At 61.0% G+C, this 16,746-nt stretch overlaps 1 protein-coding gene across 5 annotated transcripts in view; it reads right to left on the reverse strand.

Annotated features, from left to right (window-relative positions):
• Nucleotides 1-49: 49 nt before the first annotated feature.
• The window catches only part of SH3GL1 (SH3 domain containing GRB2 like 1, endophilin A2), a 41,406-nt gene continuing 24,709 nt past the window's right edge, over nt 50-16,746 (reverse strand). For 2 of the 5 annotated variants that reach the window (XM_055250467.2, XM_055250468.2), the window contains exons 2-10: nt 6,855-6,923; nt 6,430-6,502; nt 5,415-5,558; nt 4,033-4,166; nt 3,660-3,818; nt 3,309-3,412; nt 2,547-2,671; nt 2,264-2,320; nt 50-1,754 (exon numbers count right to left, since the gene is read on the reverse strand). In XM_055250467.2, the coding sequence (XP_055106442.1) occupies nt 1,558-1,754; nt 2,264-2,320; nt 2,547-2,671; nt 3,309-3,412; nt 3,660-3,818; nt 4,033-4,166; nt 5,415-5,558; nt 6,430-6,502; nt 6,855-6,923 (1,062 nt within the window). In that variant the 3' untranslated portion in view covers nt 50-1,557. Of the gene's footprint in view, nt 1,755-2,263; nt 2,321-2,546; nt 2,672-3,308; nt 3,413-3,659; nt 3,819-4,032; nt 4,167-5,414; nt 5,559-6,429; nt 6,503-6,854; nt 6,924-9,359; nt 9,500-16,746 lie in introns of those variants that run through there. The other 3 variants (XM_063620825.1, XM_063620827.1, XM_063620826.1) reach the window with 3 other exon arrangements.

Below are 16,746 nucleotides of genomic sequence, written 5' to 3' on the forward strand. Positions count from 1 at the left end.
AAGGCAGTGGGTGGCAGGCCCATCCCTGCACCAAGACGAGGCAAGGGGCTGTAGAAAGAGACATTTAATACTTCTGTTTACAAAATTCAGGCATACATTTCAGTTTGCCTTGGACTGTGTCCAAAGCTGTGTGCTCATCTCTGCGCCCCTCATGTACTTCTGACGAGTGGGGTGCAGGGCAGAGCAGAGCCTGGGGTCCGGAGGGTTCACTGGACCACAGGGGGAGGGGAATGTGAATGTGGCGTGGCCCAGAGGACCCCCCATTTCATCGATTTTGGATTGGGCGACAGAGGAAGCAGATGTCGGGGCTGCCTGCCTTGGTCTAGAGGAGATGGCTGGGGCCACTTCCCACAGGGTGGGCTGGCAAGCGGCTCAGCAAGGGGAGGCCTGGCCACCAGGGGCTGGAACATTCGCTCACTGGAGCCTTTGTGCTTGGCCCTTGGCAGCGCGGCTGTGGTCCCGTGTGAGGTGTGCTGGGGGGTGTGTGGGTGGCTGGTGGTGGCAGCTTGTGCCAGAGTGACACAGGCCTCCCTGGGCTTGGATGGGGGCAGTTAAAAAGCTGAAAATGTACTTGGCTTTCTGAGGGCGGGGCTTGGGAGGCAGGGCCCTGCAGGAGACCATGTTCTCTTTTTTTTTTTTTTTGAGACGGAGTCTTGCTCTGTCGCCCAGGCTGGAGTGCAGTGGTGCAATCTCTGCTCACTGCAAGCTCCGCCTCCCGGGTTCATACCATTCTCCTGCCTCAGCCTCCCGAGTAGCTGGGACTACACGCACCCACCACCACGCCCGGCTAATTTTTTGTATTTTTAGTAGAGACAGGGTTTCACTGTGTTAGCCAGGATGGTCTCGATCTCCTGACCTCGTGATCCACCTGCCTCAGCCTCCCAAAGTGCTGGGATTACAGGCGTGAGCCACCGCGCCCAGCAAGAGACCATGTCCTCTGTCCTTGGGCAGATCCCAGCTGGCCTCTGTCCCCGGGCTGCAAGCTGACAGCAGGCCGGGGAGGCAGTAAGGCCCTCTGCCCTGGCGTTGGGGAGAAGGAGTGCATGTGTGAGGCGGGGGTGCATTAGGCCAAGGCCCATCGCCAGCACCAGGCTGGGAGGGGATTTAAAACCAGGGTCCTATCTCTGAGCCACCCCACGGGGACGCTCGATCCCATCCTGTTAAGGCTGTGGGACTCGAGGGTAGGCAGTGGGCTGGGCCCCCGTGGGGTCAGGACGGAGGTGGGGGCTGCCCCAGAGGAACATTAGTGTTTCTAAGAGCACCTTAGTGTTGCCCCGCCTCGGCCAGCTGGGCGCGGAGGCTGGCGCCATGGAGTGGGGAAGGGAGCCGTCACCATTGTGGGTCAGCGCTAGTGTAAACAGGCATCCCCACCCACCCAGATAGGCCCCCCGACCCATGCGTGGGGCCCTGCTCAGGGAGTACCTCAAGGGCCGGGGCCCAGGTGGTGTCAGCAGGCTCGGACACAGCCCTGGCAGCAGGGGCTCCGTGGAATGCAGGAGACCCAGCAGGGGGTGCCGGCCAGTGTGGACGGAGGGGCGGGGCAGGGGCACCGGTGAGTCACTGTGGCAGGGGCACAAGCACCTCCACGTAGCTGAGCGGGAAGAAGCCCGACTGGCCGTCCAGCATGCCCTCGTACCAGTTCTCGTCGATCTGGTTGGTCAGCGTGATGACATCGCCCTCACGGAAGCCCAGCTCCCCGTCGTTCTCGGGCTCGAAGTCGTACAGCGCCTTGCAGCTCGGCTGGTCCAGGGGCGCTGGGGGCGGGAGCAGGCTGTGGGGCTGGGGCTGCTACGCCTCACCCTGCCCAGTCTGGGGTCTCAGACCTGCCGTGACCTGGAGCATGTGGGTGGGCATGGGCCTCCCCTCTACCCTGCCTCTGCCACTTCTGGGGTCCGGCCTCTACTGCCACCCAGGAGGGAGGATGAGAGAAGCTTGGTAAGTGGTCACCAAAGCTACTCCTGGGAGGTGCTGGGGACACCCAGTGCTGCTGCGGTGACAAGGAATGACCAGATGCCCTCAGCCCTTGTAGCCACCACATAACCTAGAGCTGGGCTAGTGCCCTTGGCAATCCTTCATTCACACCGTGAGGCTGAGACCCAGAGGGGTGGTGTCTTGCAGGCTGTGGGGCCTGTGCCCCCCACTGCTGCCCGAGCCTGGCTCCTCCCTGCTTGAGATGGGCAGAGAACAGGGGAGGAGGAGAAACACCCTCCCCGAATGGCCAAGAAGGCAGCACTGAGGTCGAGGCGGGCCTGGGAACACTCACGCATGCTTCGGCTAGGGGTCCGGATGGGCTTGTCGGAAGATCGGAAAGACGACGAAGCTAAACACAAGCAAGACGAGGAGGCTGTGGGCTCAAAACGGTCGGGCAGGGCCCCTTCTGCAGAAGGCTGGGGCCAGCCCTTCCCATCTGCCTTGGTGGTCCAGATGGAACAGGGCTGAGAGCTGCACCCAGGAGTCTGGTGCTCAGGGACCCAGGACAGGGCCAGCCCTTGGCCACTCCCACCTGCTGGCATTTGCCTCCGCAAGAGGGCTCCATGCCCCATTACCTGCAATCTTGGGGGCTGTTGTGCAGGGGAAACCCCCATTGGACTGCTCAGGCTCTCCGAGGTCAAAGGGCTCCCGGGGCTTGGGCTTATACTCCCGCTTAGGGCGTGAGGAAGCTTCCCGCATCCTGTGAAGGGAGAGGTGTGAGTGGCCCGAGCCCATGATTGTCATGGCCGAGGCAGCCCCACTCTCATATTTATGCTGCTGCCTAATGACCTGGCCTGGGACTGCTGGAAGAGGCCGTCAGTGGGGTTGTGACACATGGACCCTGGGACACAGCTAGACCAGGATGTCTACCCAGAGGGCCTTGAGCCTGGACCCCCACCTTGGAGGCATCTCAGAGACTGCCAAGCAGCTGGGGCCTGCCACAGCCTCTACAACACCCCCAGTTGCATTCCCCTGCCTCCTGCCCCCATTCCCCACCACAACTGGTGCCCGACACACGCCTAGGCCCCTGAAGCAGGTCTGGCCTCTGCATTCAGGGAGGGGAGCCTGGGTGTTCCTGTGGCAGCAGACAAGTGCAGCCAGGGAGGGAGTCTCCAGGGCCTGCATCTGGGGCAGGGCTTGGTGTTGACTCAGAGTTCTCAGAGCCCCAGCTCCTCTGATCTCGCGGCCCCCCAGGCCATTCCACTCAGTCCCCAGGAAGAATCCAGGATGCTGCTCTGCCATGTGCTCCCCCCAGAGCGAGGTGTGCTGCCCGCTTCCGCCGGCAGAGGGCGCATGGCAGCCCAGGCTCTGTGGAGAGACCAAGGCCCTGGGCTCACCTGCGCTTGAGCTTCTCAGCCAGCTCATCCAGGATCTGCACGGCCTGCCTGTGGTAGTCCAGCTGTGCGTCCACCAGGGCCGAGAGCTGACTCACCTGCTCGATCTGTGGGGACAGTAGGGCTCAGGGGCTCCTGCCAGCGCCACTGTCCTGTGCCTCCCCTGACTCCTGAGGTGAAGCCACAGGAGGCAAGGGGGCTGAGAGGGGACAGGGGACTGGGGCCCGTACCCTCAACCTCCCCTGCTGCAGCAGCCAGGTCGCTGCCGACTCTGTCCTCCAACTCCCTTGAGGCACCACCACGGCCTCCCAAGGGCATGGGGCTTGTCAGGATGTGACACCCCCAGCTACTCACATCGGTCTCCAGGAGGTTGTGCATGCTGGTTTCTGCCACCTCCTTGGACTCCTCAAACTTCTCCAGTGCCTGGCGTAGCTCCTCATCGGGGATCTTGCCCTGCCGCTTCTTCTTGTAGTCAAAGTCCAGGCGGCGGCCCTCCAGTTTCTTCAGGTGGTGCTGGAGAGAGTGGGGGACATGGGTCACACCAGTAGTGGCCAGAGGGCCGCCCCATGCATGGCCTTGACCCACTGTCCCTGCACCACCGGGGATCCCGCCTGCTTGAGTGAGACCCAGAGGGCAGTGCTGAGGCTGGAGGTGAGCGTGGCAAGAATGGGGCTGCCCCATCTCGCAGGGGGAAGGGACAGGCCCCAGGCTGGCACAGGAGCAGCACCTGGATCTCCTTCAGGTCTTTCTCGCATAGGTTCTGGAGGGGGTCAATGAAGTTCTGCTTGACCTCTATGTCCAGGGAGTCTTTCACCTCTGCCAGGCGCTTCATGGACTCGCCGGCATCCAGCAATGCGTCGCCTGTGGAGAAGTGGTGGGGAAAGCCATCATACCGGGCCTGGGACCACTGGACGGAGACACTCCTCAGCCTTTGTTTTTGAAACAGTTTCACAGGCTGGAACACAGTGGCGCTGTCCCAGCTCACCGCAGGCCTGAAACTGGGCTCAAGCCATGCTGGCACCTCAGCCTCGCAAGTAGCTGGGACCACAGGCCTTCACTCCCACACCTGGATCCTTTCCAACTTCTTTGAGATGAAGTCTCGCTGTTGCCCAGGCTGGAGTGCAGTGGCATGATCTCAGCTCACTGCAACCTCTGCCTCCCAGGTTTAAGCCATTCTCCTGTCTCAGCCTCCTGAGTAGGTGGGATTACAGGCGCCCGCCACCACATCCAGCTAATTTTTGTATTTTTAGTAGAGATGGAGTTCACCATATAGACCAGACTGGTCTCGAACTCCTGATCCGCCCGCCTCAGCCTCCCAAAGTGTTGGGATTACAGGAGTGAGCCACTGCACCCGGCTTTTTTTTTTTTTTTCCCCACAATCTCGGCTCACTGCAACCTCCGCCTCCTAGGTTCAAGTGATTCTCCTGCCTCAGCCTCCCGAGTAGCTGGGGTTACAGGCATGCACTACCACACCTGACTACTTGTGTGTGTGTGTGTGTGTATATATATATATATATATTTTTTTTTTTGTAGAAGCGGGGTGGGGTTTCTCCATATTGGTCTTGCTGGTCTCGAATTCCCGACCTCAGGTGATCCACCTGCCTCGGCCTCCTAAAGTGTTGGGATTACAGGCATGAGCCACCACACTCGGCCCCATCCCAACTTCTAAGAGCCCCCTACACTCCAGGCCCAGGGCCCAGAAATTGGAACTCAGAGCAAAACAAAGGATCCTAAAATCCGAATCGATGCTGGACGTTAAACCAGCCCCCTCCCATGCTCCTAAAAGGGCCCAGGTTTGCCCTTAACAGGCTGAAGGTGGTGGAAGGACAGATGCTGGGGGGTCCAGGCCCCAGGGAAGCAGCTGGCTTGAGCTGGGGAAGGTCTGGAGCTACAGGAAGTGGCTCTTATCAGCTGCTGGCCAGTGCTGGATGGGTTGGTCTGTGCAGTCTCCTGCGCCTCTGCAGCTGGAAAGCTGTGGGGGCCACTGTGCGTCCCCGGCACTCAGCACACGCAGGGCCTGGGCCTGGGCCTGGACCTGGACCTGCCCTGCCTGTGTTGAGGCGTGGCCTCCAGGGACGGTGGGCGTGGCTTCCAGAGAGCACCACTCACCAAAGTTGGACTCGCCGCCCAGCTCCTTCCCGTGGCGGATCATGCACTCGCCCAGGAGCCCCTCCGACTGTGGGTAGCCGGGGTTCTTCACCTGGCCCCGGATCTTGGACACCGTGTTGAGCATGGTCAGCTTAGCCCGCGAGGCTGGGATAGGATGGCCAGGTGGGTGTGGGCTGTGAGGCCTGCACTCCTTTGCCCCGGTAGGCTGCAGCCCCCACATCCCCTCCCCGCCCTTGTTTCCTGTGCCTGTGGACAGTCTAGGCCACACAAAGCACAGTGGAATCTCCAGAGGGTCCCTTCCCTGCTCCCCTAGCCTCGAAGGAGCTGGCAGCGGGTGGAGAGGTGACCAAGCTCCTCAGGGGGCAACACCTCCTTCCAAGGGCTGCTTCTCTTGGAACGTGGCTATGACCCCTCATCTGGGGGGTGCCAGGGAGGAGGCGCAGCAGTGATGTGCAGCTGGGGGTGGTTGAGGCCAAGGCTCTCGGGGTGGGTGATGAGCCATGTCCCTTCCGCTGCCCGCTCGGGTCTGCTCCTGGCAGGGCCTGAGTGGACACTGCTGGGTGTGCGTCTGCCCCCTGTCCACGGCCTCCTATGGAGCCAGCATTTGGGTTTTCCTTGGGGAAAGGCCCATCTCTCAGCCAGGGAGACCCAGTCCCAAGCCCCAAAGGTGAAGTCCAGGCCAGGGGCACTGGGGAGGGGCGGCCAATACAAATGGGTCCCACAAGTAAGCTGGGGGAGAGGCTCCCTGCCAGGACTGCTGGCTGGAAGAGGGGTTTAAGGCTGGGATGGCCTTGAGGAACCAGTCAGCATGAGAGTGAAGCCAACAGAGGGGCTAAGCTGCTGGTTGAGGTGGAAAGGCAGCATGCAGCACCAAGGATGGCCTCTGCACCCCGGGACCCAGCTGTGCCTGAAGCCTACCACCCATGAGCCTGGTGGTTCTGTCATCCCCTATGTTCCCTCTGACACAGAGGCCAGAGGGCCTGGGGCAGGCCCTGGCAGTGGCTGGAGCACCCACCTGGGTTGGGCTGCAGGTACTCGATGGTCCTGGCCAGCACTTCTGTCACCGCCTTGCTGGTGACATCCACCTTCTGTGGAAAGAAGCAACATGTAAGACTCCACAGCCACTGGGGGCCCAAGGCACACGAGGCCCCCGCTGCTGCACCACCTCCTGCCCTAAGAGCCCATACCAGGACCCCCCAACCCCCTCTCCACGTCTTCAGCTCAGCCATGTTCCCACGGCTGCCTGCCCAGGGCAGGGGAGAGAGCTGGTGCCCGTCAAGTCCAGCTGACGAGGCCCCCACACCACCCCATCTCTCCATGCCTTCTGGGCCCCATCCCTCCAGACCCAGGTCCATCAAGGTTGGCCGCCTCCACTATGCCTGGCAGAGGTCAGGCCCCGGCAGTGCCACCACCACACAGAGCACGCAGTTTCTTCCTCACCTTCTCCATCTCTTTGAAGTCATCGTCCAGCTTGGTCCCCTCGGCCCCTCCAACCTTCTCACTGACCAGCTAGAGGACAGAAGAGGGGAAACACCGTGAGCCCAGGGGGAGGAGGAGGAAGAGGACAAGAGGCCCTGGGCCGCCTTCCAGCCACATTGCATCCACAGCTGGAGGCAGGAGGCAAAGTGATCAGGACACACACCTCAGGCACTGCCGTGGGCACCCCAGGGCCACACACTGCCTGCGGAGCAGGATGGGCCTGCAGGGGGAGGGTAAGGGTGAGGGTGGCCTGCCCACCTGTGTGTGTCCCGACTGCCACTCACATGCCCACTGGGGACCCTGCCACAGCAGGCCCCATCTCGGCCACGGTGGTGTTCAGAGCCTCAGCCTGAGAACACGTGGCTCAGAAGACACTGCTTCCAGAAGCGCCTACACAAACATCCCCACAGATAGCAATGTGGGGATCTGCCCCCATCCTTGAGTATGTGGGGTCTACTTAAAAAAAAAAAAAAAATCCTGGCCAGGCGCGGTGGCTCACACTTGTAATCCCAGCACTTTGGGAGGCTGAGGCGGGCGGATCACGAGGTCAGGAGATCGAGACCACGGTGAAACCCCGTCTCTACTAAAAATACAAAAAATTAGCTGGGTGTGGTGGCAGGCGCCTGTAGTCCCAGCTACTTGGAGAGGCTGAGGCAGGAGAATGGCATCAACCCAGGAGGCGGAGCTTGCAGTGAGCCGAGATCGCGCCACTGCACTCCAGCCTGGGTGACAGAGTGAGACTCCGTCTCGAAAAAAAAAAAAAAATCCTGCCAGCTTGGCTGAGAGAGGCAGCAGGAGCTGACAGTTACAAGAGGTGCAGGCGGCCGGGCAGGGAGGCCACCCTCTCCTTGCTCTGGTGCCTGTGTCTGCAGGATGGGACAGCACGGCCCTTGCCCCACGTGGACACTGAGTTTCACAAGGCAGTCAACACAGGCCTGGCACACCTCAGTCCTCACGGCTCTCAACTACGATGAAAGCGATGACAATGACAGGCACTTACAGCGTCTCTTTCCTCGTGTGTGTGGGAAGGCAGAAGCAAGCACTGAATTCCCAAACCACTCCCTCTGACAGCGCCTGGGATGCAAACAACAGCCCTGAAATGTCCCATGGAACGTGGCGGGAGCCCCTGAACCCCAGCACCGCCGTCTGAGCACAGGCGCTGCTTTCTTCACCCCACGCATCCCATGTGTGCCTGGCGCCAAGGGATGCCGCACAGAGTGAGGAGGGACAGTGTGAGGCCCTTCCCAGCACACAGCGCTTCATGAAGAGCCGAGTGGCTGCTGGACCCTGCCACAAATGGAGGCTCCCAGAGGGAGGCCGCCTGAGGTCACACGCTTGGCCCTGCCCTCTGGGGGCCAAGTGTCACATGGTGTGCCATCTCTGAAGTCATCGGCAAATTTAACATCCCGGGTCTGATCACTTGTGGAAGACGTGCACACACAGCCCGGGCAGGAGAGCGAGGTGTTGTGTGCTGTGGGCTGGTGACTGTTGACATGGGCCATGGCCTGCACCCCTGGTGCTCCCCAGGTCTGATTGGTGCTTGCCTGCCCCGAGCTGTCACAAGACGTGGCCAAGGGATGCCATGAGTGTCCGTGTGGTGCCACATTGCGTTGGCTGTGTGGGGCTGGGGGGTGTCCAGCAGGGCAGTCAGGAGTTCAGGACCCAGCCTGGGAGGAAGTGACCCAAGAGCAGGAAGTGTGAGGGCAAAAGAAGCTTGAGCCTGGGGCTCTGCCCACGCCAGGCACCCTGGTGTACCCTCTAGCCCATGGCTGGAGGTCACAGCCCAAGGCACCATGAGTGCAAATGCCCCCAACCCCAAGTTCTGCAAAAGGTAGCCTGCCTGGACTACACTGCTGGTCTCGTGTCCTGGCAACCTGCCCATAAAGACACCAGCCCCTTTCCCAAGGAATTCCCAGCTCTCCTCCAAGGTTTGGCTCCAGAAGCCCCCACACCACGGGACTGTCCTCACCCACGCATCAGGACCCTTTCTGTCCACCTGACTTCGTATGCGGGGTGTGCCAGGCATTCAGTAAGCACAGGACCCACAGGCCTCTGACCCGTCCCTTTCCTGCCTGTGGGTTGGTGGCTCTCAACTCAGCCACACAGCACCTTGGAAGCTTCTTAAAAAATCCCCTCGTCAGCCGGGCACAGTGGCTCACGCCTGTAATCCCAGCACTTTGGGAGGCCGAGGCGGGCGGATCACAAGGTCAGGAGATCGAGACCATCCTGGCCAACACGGTGAAACCCCGTCTCTACTAAAAACACACAAAAAATTAGCTGGGCGTGGTGGTGGGCGCCTGTAGTCCCAGCTGCTCAGGAGGCTGAGGCAAGAGAATGGCGTAAACCCGGGAGGTGGAGCTTGCAGTGAGCCGAGATCCAGCCACTGCACTCCAGCCTGGGCGACAGAGCAAGACTCCGTCTCAAAAAAAAGAAGAAAGAAAAAAAAAATCCCCTCATCATACCCACCGCGGGAGGGCTGGACTCTGGCACAGGTGAGAGGCAGGAAATGTCCCTTGCAGGGCAGAAGAGTGGGGCTGCCCTCCATTTCTGCTGAAGGCGTTAGGAGGAAGGAGCCCGCCCTCTCTAGGTGTTTTTGGGGTGTTCCACTCTATTTCCTGGGACAGTTTCACTTCTTTTGATTGTGGCGAGAGAGGGTGTGCTCAGAGCCAGCGGCTGCCGGAGAGGGAAATGAGTGGCTGATGTGAGACTGGACTCTTCTGGGAAGCCGAGAGGAGAACTGAAGCCAGCAGGCTGCGAAACCACACCTTCTGGGCCGAGGCCACCCCGGCCCCACGACCTGCCCAGGCAGGACCCAGTGTGCAGGCTGGCAGGAACGGCTCCGTCAGGACCCTTCCCCAGCCCCCTGCCTCACGTAGGGCAGGAGGAGAGGCTCTACTGGCAAGGACCACATCCTGCCTCTGAGGGGAGGGGCTGCGGACCAGCCATGGCACCAAAGACCCACCTGGTGGCCTCTGGTTCTGGCCCCGGCCCCACCTGCCCATCTCACCTGGGAATCCAGGACCCTGCCTTCCTGAGCCCCAGGACGACTTCCTGAACCCCCACAACCGCCTGACTCCTCGCACCCCTGACACCTGGGAGGCTGTGCCCTAACTACCCGGGTCCCTCTGCTCAGCTCCAGCCAAGTAAGTCCCTTGTGATGACTGATGGTCTCCCACGGGCCAGGCACTGGGACACGACCCTGTAAGGCCCCTTCTCTCCAAGGCTTACAGGCTAGAAACCAGCAGAGATGGACACAGGGATGAGCGGCCACAAGGGAAACACGGGAAAAGCAAGGCAGCCGGGCCACGTGCAGCGCCGGCCGCAAGCGCGGAAACCAAGTGTGGGCTCCTGCCCGCCAGGGCCCTACTCACTGCGGCCTCCACACCAGCACTGCTGAGCACGAAGGGGACCCAGAGTCTGCGGCAGAGCCGGGTGCCACGGGGAGGCTCACCAGAGAGCGCCTCTGGGCTCGCTGTCAGGAGTGGGTGTTCCTAACCCTGGTGCCATCTGCCAGGCAAGAGCTGCCTGCCGTGGGGCAGCCAGCCCCAATGCCCCGGCATCAGAGACCCTGCCGGTGGGGAGGGAGGACTGAGGCCATGGTCACAGCAGTCCATTCCTGCCGAGGGAGACTCTGCAGGCTGGTTCTAGCCCTGACTAGTGCAGCGGACTCAGCAGTGGTAATGACAGCTCCGCACTCGAGTCTATCCCATACCCACAAGGTTCGCCTTGTGTTCCCACCCCGCATGGCAGGAAACGGAGGAAAATAATGGGGCCACTCGGTAGCCAGGAACCCAACAGGGCTCAGGTTTGAGACCACCCTCCGCTGACTGAACCTGCATCAGGGTGGCAGGGTGGGTGGGGGACCCCTCCCCACTCTCCCACGGGGCCCCACCAGGACGGGGTCAGAATACCAGCTGTAAACCCCAAGTGACCAGCCGCAGGCCCCACAAGGGCTGCCATCCTGAGCACATCACCAGCGCCTTCTCTCTCCATTCCTGGAACAAACACAGGCTGAGCCCAAGAGGGAACACTCTCCAAGACTGCTCCTGCTTCAGATGCCGGCTGGCCTCCCACAGAGGCTGTGACATGTCCCCGCCTGGAGCAGGGGGAAGTGAGGTTTGGCCAACCCTGCCAGGCAAGGACCAGGGTTGAGAAGTCACTATGGGAGAGGCCCCGGCTCAGTCAGGCCTGGCAGTGGCCTCTGGGAAGGATCCCACTGTTGCCTGCCAGACACTTCCCCAGGGCTTGGCAAGAGTGGCTTGTGGTCTTTCAGATCTTTGCCCAGAGATGCCCAGTGGAGACCTGCCCACTCCATGCTCATGCATCCCACCTGCACCCACCACCTGCATGCCTCATGCATTTTGTGCCTGACCCTGGACTCTGTCACCTGTGAGCCAGGCGCCTGGGAAATGAGCAAGCTGGACACGAAGATGGGGTTTCGCCCCAGAGCATGGGACTCTTGTCCCCCTGGGAGAAGGGGGCTATTCCTTTGAAGCCTGGCATTTATTAGAGTTTAGATCTTTGGCTCTCTTTGGAGGGGAGCAAGGGATGTGACACACAGAAGAACAGAGAATACATGGTGGAAAAATACAGAAATGAACTGTGAAGACGCTGTGGACTGAGAGTCAGGGCAGGGCTGCCGTAGGCAGGAGAATCCCAGGTTTTACCCAGAGGGGTGTGGGCAGCTGCCCTGTGCCCGGCAGGCACAGCTGTGGTGGCCACTTGGCAGGAGCAGGAGGAAAATTCCGAATCCTGCCGAGTGGAGCTGGCTGCTGCTGATGGGCGGCCTTGGGATTTAAACATCTCAGTGGGGAAACCTGATCCACACAGCACTGAACACAAACGCCTGTCTCAGGCTTGGTGCCCCAGCAGACACGCTGCTCTGATGAATTAACAGGGTTTTGTTTTTTTTCTCTTTTAAAGAAGAAAGCCAGCATGGGGGAGGGCAAGGGAGGGCTGCTGTGGCCCAGCCTGCAGGGATGCACCACATTTGCCCGCAGAGGGGTCGGCCCCAGGGTCCTCAGGTCTCACTGGGGGTTATGCTGTGGCGCTCAGTAATTTCTAGGTTCACAGCAGAGGTCACCGGTCCTCCCTCGGCTGGGGAGCGGGTCTCTGGCTGGTGTCTGCCTGCCCGTCGGCATCGGTGGTGCTGCCCACGCTGTGCTACAGAGCCATCTCCGTGTCCCTCCCTGCAGTCCTCCTCAGCGGAATCTGTGAGCGCACAGACCACAGGGGCCTCGCCCAGTGCCAGGCACAGGGCGGAGAAATGGCAGGTGGGCACGGCTGGTCAACCACAGCGAACACCTGTGACAAGGCCTCATCTTATTTTTTTTTTTTTTTGAGACAGAGTCTTGCTCTTTCACCCAGGCTGGAGTGCAGTGGCGCGATCTCGGCTCACTGCAGGCTCCGCCCCCCCGGGGTTCACGCCATTCTCCTGCCTCAGCCTCCCGCGTAGCTGGGACTACAGGCGCCTGCCACCTCGCCGGGCTAATTTTTTGTATTTTTAGTAGAGACGGGGTTTCACCGTGTTAGCCAGGATGGTCTCGATCTCCTGACCTCGTGATCCGCCCGCCTCGGCCTCCCAAAGTGCTGGGATTACAGGCGTGAGCCACTGCGCCTGGCCATTTTTTTTTTTTTTTTTTTAAAGAGGCAGGGGTCTCACTATGTTGCCCAGGCTGGTCTCGAACTCGGCCTCAAGCAATCCTGCCTCAGCCTCCCAAGTGCTAAAACCACAGGCATGACACAGTGTGCCTGGCCAAAGCCATATATTTACAGGACTAGGGGACAACAGCCCCAGGACAAAGCATGGGTTGGAGAGCTGGGGACCCTAGGAGGGGGTCCAGGCCCAGCCGCGTGCAGGACCAGGGACAGCGTAGGCAGGACACACGGAACAAGAGCCACTATTCACAGTCCCATGTGCCAGCCCCCATGCTAGGCACTCTGTGCCCAGCCCCCAATGTCACAGAGGAGGAAGCTGAAGGGGACGTGGAGGAGGTGAGTGCTCAGCCCCTCCTCACAGTGGGCGCAGTTCTAACACTGCAGCTGTGTTCAAGGCCTGGTCGGCCACGGAAAGGGGCAAAGCCAGGGTAAGGCCTGCAGAAGCAGCAGAGTCCTGATCGGACCTCTGTGCAGGACAGCTGGAATGCAGGGTCGGGGTGGAGGCTCCAGGGAGGGACGCAAGGATCCCTGCGGCATAGAAAAAGCCCTGACATGGGAAGAAGACAGGGGCAAAGGATGTAGGGATATATCATATCCGTGTGTCTCTGAACCCCTTTCCAACTGCAACGCCCTTCCCTGCTGGCCCAACACCTGGGAGCCACTGCCCAACACACATGGCCACCTCCTCGAGTCCATCATAGCTTCTTTCCCATGAGTCAAAAAGTTGACGTGCTGGGCCGGGCGCGGTGGCTCACGCTTGTAATCCCAGCAATTTGGGAGGCCGAGGCGGGCGGATCACGAGGTCAGGAGATCGAGACCACGGTGAAACCCCGTCTCTACTAAAAATACAAAAAATTAGCCGGGTGTGGTTGCGGGCGCCTGTAGTCCCAGCTACTCGGAGGGGCTGAGGCAGGAGAATGGCGTGAACCCGGGAAGCGGAGCTTGCAGTGAGCCGAGATTGCGCCACTGCACTCCAGCCTGGGCGACAGAGTGAGACTTCTGTCTTAAAAAAAAAAAAAAAAAAAAAAAAAAAAAAAAAAAAAAAGTCGACGTGCACAGCCTGGAGGCGGCCTGCTGCCCGGCGACACAGGAAGCCACTGGCCTTCGTGTCCCCTTTTCCACACATGCTCTCAGGCTCCTGGCTCACTGATGTGTCTGTCTTTGCTGGAAACCTTTAGTGGCCCCAGTGGCATAGGGACTCTCCGGACCTGAGGCACTTGCGTGCTGACTATGAAAGCTCGCCTATCTACAGGGGCGGTGCTGGCTGCAGGCAGCTCTGAGCTTTCTTGTGACAGTAAGTCCCTGGCATGGGCGGGGTTGTAGCCCATGGGCTCCTGGTCTGGGAGCCTGAGGGCATCACCAGGTGAAAAGCAGGAGTAGTCATTCCTGCACGTGCGCAGGGACGAGGCCGGGAGGTGGAGGGAGAGGAGAAGTGGGAGGGGGCCACAGAAGCACCACATGTGCCAAGTGATCCTCACGGGTGCCAGGTGATCCTCATGGCCCGGCGGCGAGGAATCCGACGGCAGAAACCTACTCCCCCGCCCAAGGGAAGATGGAGGGAGGCTCTGCCTCGGGGCTGACTGGGTCATCACCCACTGTGTGTGATGCACGGAGGGAAGGGTCCTGACAGCCGGGGCTCCCCTCAGCATCCGGGAGTTCTGAGAGCCCTGGATTTGCCACTGTCCTTCGAGCCTCCAGCCTCTCAGTAGAGATCTCCCCTCCTGTCCATCAAGGCTGAATGGTTTTTTAAAAAGCAGCCTTTGGGAACAGGGGCGCTGAAAACAATGAATCAGGACAAAGTTTCTGAAATCATTTTCCCACAGAAACCCCAAACCAGACGCTGCCACCATGGCCAGACTGGGCACCCGGGGACAGCCACAGACCCGCCTCTGGCAGGTCAGGGGCTCCTCTGGGAACCAAGCTCTGGCAGCAAAAGGACAGTGGCTCTGGAAGCCCCAGGCATCCTCTCAGCCAAAGGGGCAGTCCCTTGGGCCTGGGCTGGCAACCGAGATACCAGCTCTGGACTGGAACCAGAATGGGCTCTGCCTCAGACCAGGCCACAGAGGGCCCCCTGAGAGCCCGGGTTCCTCACGGCCCTCAGGCTGTGGGGACAGGCCTGCCGCAGACTTCCTGGCCAGAGGTGGGGCTGGGTGCCATGGTAGGGAAAGAGAGGCAGACATTGGGGGCCATGGTGAGGCCCAGCCACCGCAACCTAAATCGCCTCAGGGGTGCGTTTCTGCCAACTGTGGTGCTGGCCATTCATGCCATCTCTCAGGCTGTCTTGGGCCCTGCCCTGCCTGGCTTCTGGCTCTTGGAGCTGGAGAAAGGACTCTCAGGTTGGCAGAGAGTGATAAACGCTTTGCTGTGTGTGCGGCAGCGAGCCGATGCTATTTGAAGTCACAGCCACCGCTCTCTTGCCTGGTACATGAAAATGAGGGGGAAAAAAAAACTTAGGCAAGAGAAATCCTCCAGATGGGCCCTGGGGGCCCCATCCAAGAGTCTGAGGCCGACACATCAGGTGAACTGGAAGCAGGGAGGGAATCAGCCACTGGAAAGAAGTCACGCAGACGAAGTGGTGACGGCCACAGGAGGGAATTGCTCACCGGCGGCCACAACAGAGTGGCAGCCGGGGGCCAAGGGGCAGCTCTGTCACCATCCCTGAGAGAGAAAGGGGACAGTCAGGCCTGGTCTGTGATGGTCTGGTGGCCGGAGGCTCCATGAGGGCAGCCCCAGGGCCAGAAGGACCTCTCCTGTCCTGACAGCGAAGTCACCAGTGGGAGTCCAGCCCACACTGCCTTTCTGATGAGGCCTCCAGCTCTGGCTGCTGACTTTAAACCCTAAGGAACCCTGTGCAGGGCCTGCATCCCGGAAGGCCTCCACCAGCCCGAACCTGGCCCATCTGCCCTAGATGGGGCAATCAGCGTTTCTCCTGGGACAGCCTCCTCCCTGGCCTCCTGGCCCTCGTCTGCACTGAGAGGCTCGGCTTCTGGTCCGCGTGCTGCCCTTCCCGTGCTGCGGCCTTGCAGCCCGGCCTCTCCCCTGCTGTCCCCCTTGGCTCTGGCCTGGCCCCTGGGCCTCGACTTCTGCATTTCTTCTGTGAGGGGCTTGGGAGCGTGGGGGCTCCCGGTCTGTGCCCTTAGTCCAAGTTGCAGGCCAGCCCCCAGAGCATGGGGCTGCGTCTTGCTCTCTGCCACGGCCACCCCCCGCCCCACACCAAGTCGCCCTGGGGACAACCCTCACTGGCCCTCTCATCGCCCCCACACCCTGGGCAGTGCCCGGCACTCAGGAGACACCTATGAACGTTATGCTCTTGGTCAGGGTCCCGCACCCCCGCCTCTCCCTCACGTCCCAGACGACCTGGAGCTGTGGTACAGGCCTCTGAGATGAGGACTAGGGAATCTGAGTGCAAGGCTGTAAGCGGGGAGTGAGGGATCAGGTGGACTTGGGTGGTCGCTCAGGGCCTTTGCCTGCAGATCCAGCCCCAGCTGTGAGAAGGCTGGGAAGGCGCCTTGGCCCTGGCTGAGGGAAGGGCCTCCTCCCTGAGGTGACTCAGCAGTCCTTGGAAACGCACGCTGAGGGCGCGCCCTGCCTGGCCCAGCTCCATATGGGTGTGGGGGAGGCTGTGGGCTGCGCCCGGTGGCCGTATGGGGCCCAGGCTGGCCAGCGCTGCCCAATGGTGGGGGCTCCCTCACGGCCCGTCTGGCAGAAGCCACAGGCCACACACTGTCCCAGCACATGGTGGCAGGGTGGTGACCTGGGCTCGGCTCTAATGACCGGCAGCCCTGGGGCTCCCATCACTACTACCAGTCTGCCCAGGAAGCAGCAGAGCACTGAGCCCGACCTGCTCCTCTCGGGCACCTACGAGACTCACCTGCCCCTCCATGCGTGGGGGAGGAGGGGTGCCCTCTGCTGTGGAAAGCTGGGACCTGTCTGTGGTGCGAGGCCGACCCCACAGAGCTCCGGGACAACCCTGAGAGGAGTGGACAGAGCCAGCTGGGCCCTCCAGCCCCCACCTGGCCCAGCTGCCGCCTCTGGGCAGATGTCTCCACTTGATAAACAGGATGGCTAAGGGCCTAGGAGGGACACACCTGGCCCAAGGCCAGACAGTAGCGGTGGCTAGGAAGGTCAAGGGATCCCCACTGCAGGCCCCACCAACCCTAGCTCTGCCTGGAATGCAGTCGGGGCAGGTGGAAGG

Source organism: Symphalangus syndactylus, chromosome 17, assembly GCF_028878055.3.
Source record: "Symphalangus syndactylus isolate Jambi chromosome 17, NHGRI_mSymSyn1-v2.1_pri, whole genome shotgun sequence".
Lineage (NCBI taxonomy): Eukaryota > Metazoa > Chordata > Mammalia > Primates > Hylobatidae > Symphalangus > Symphalangus syndactylus.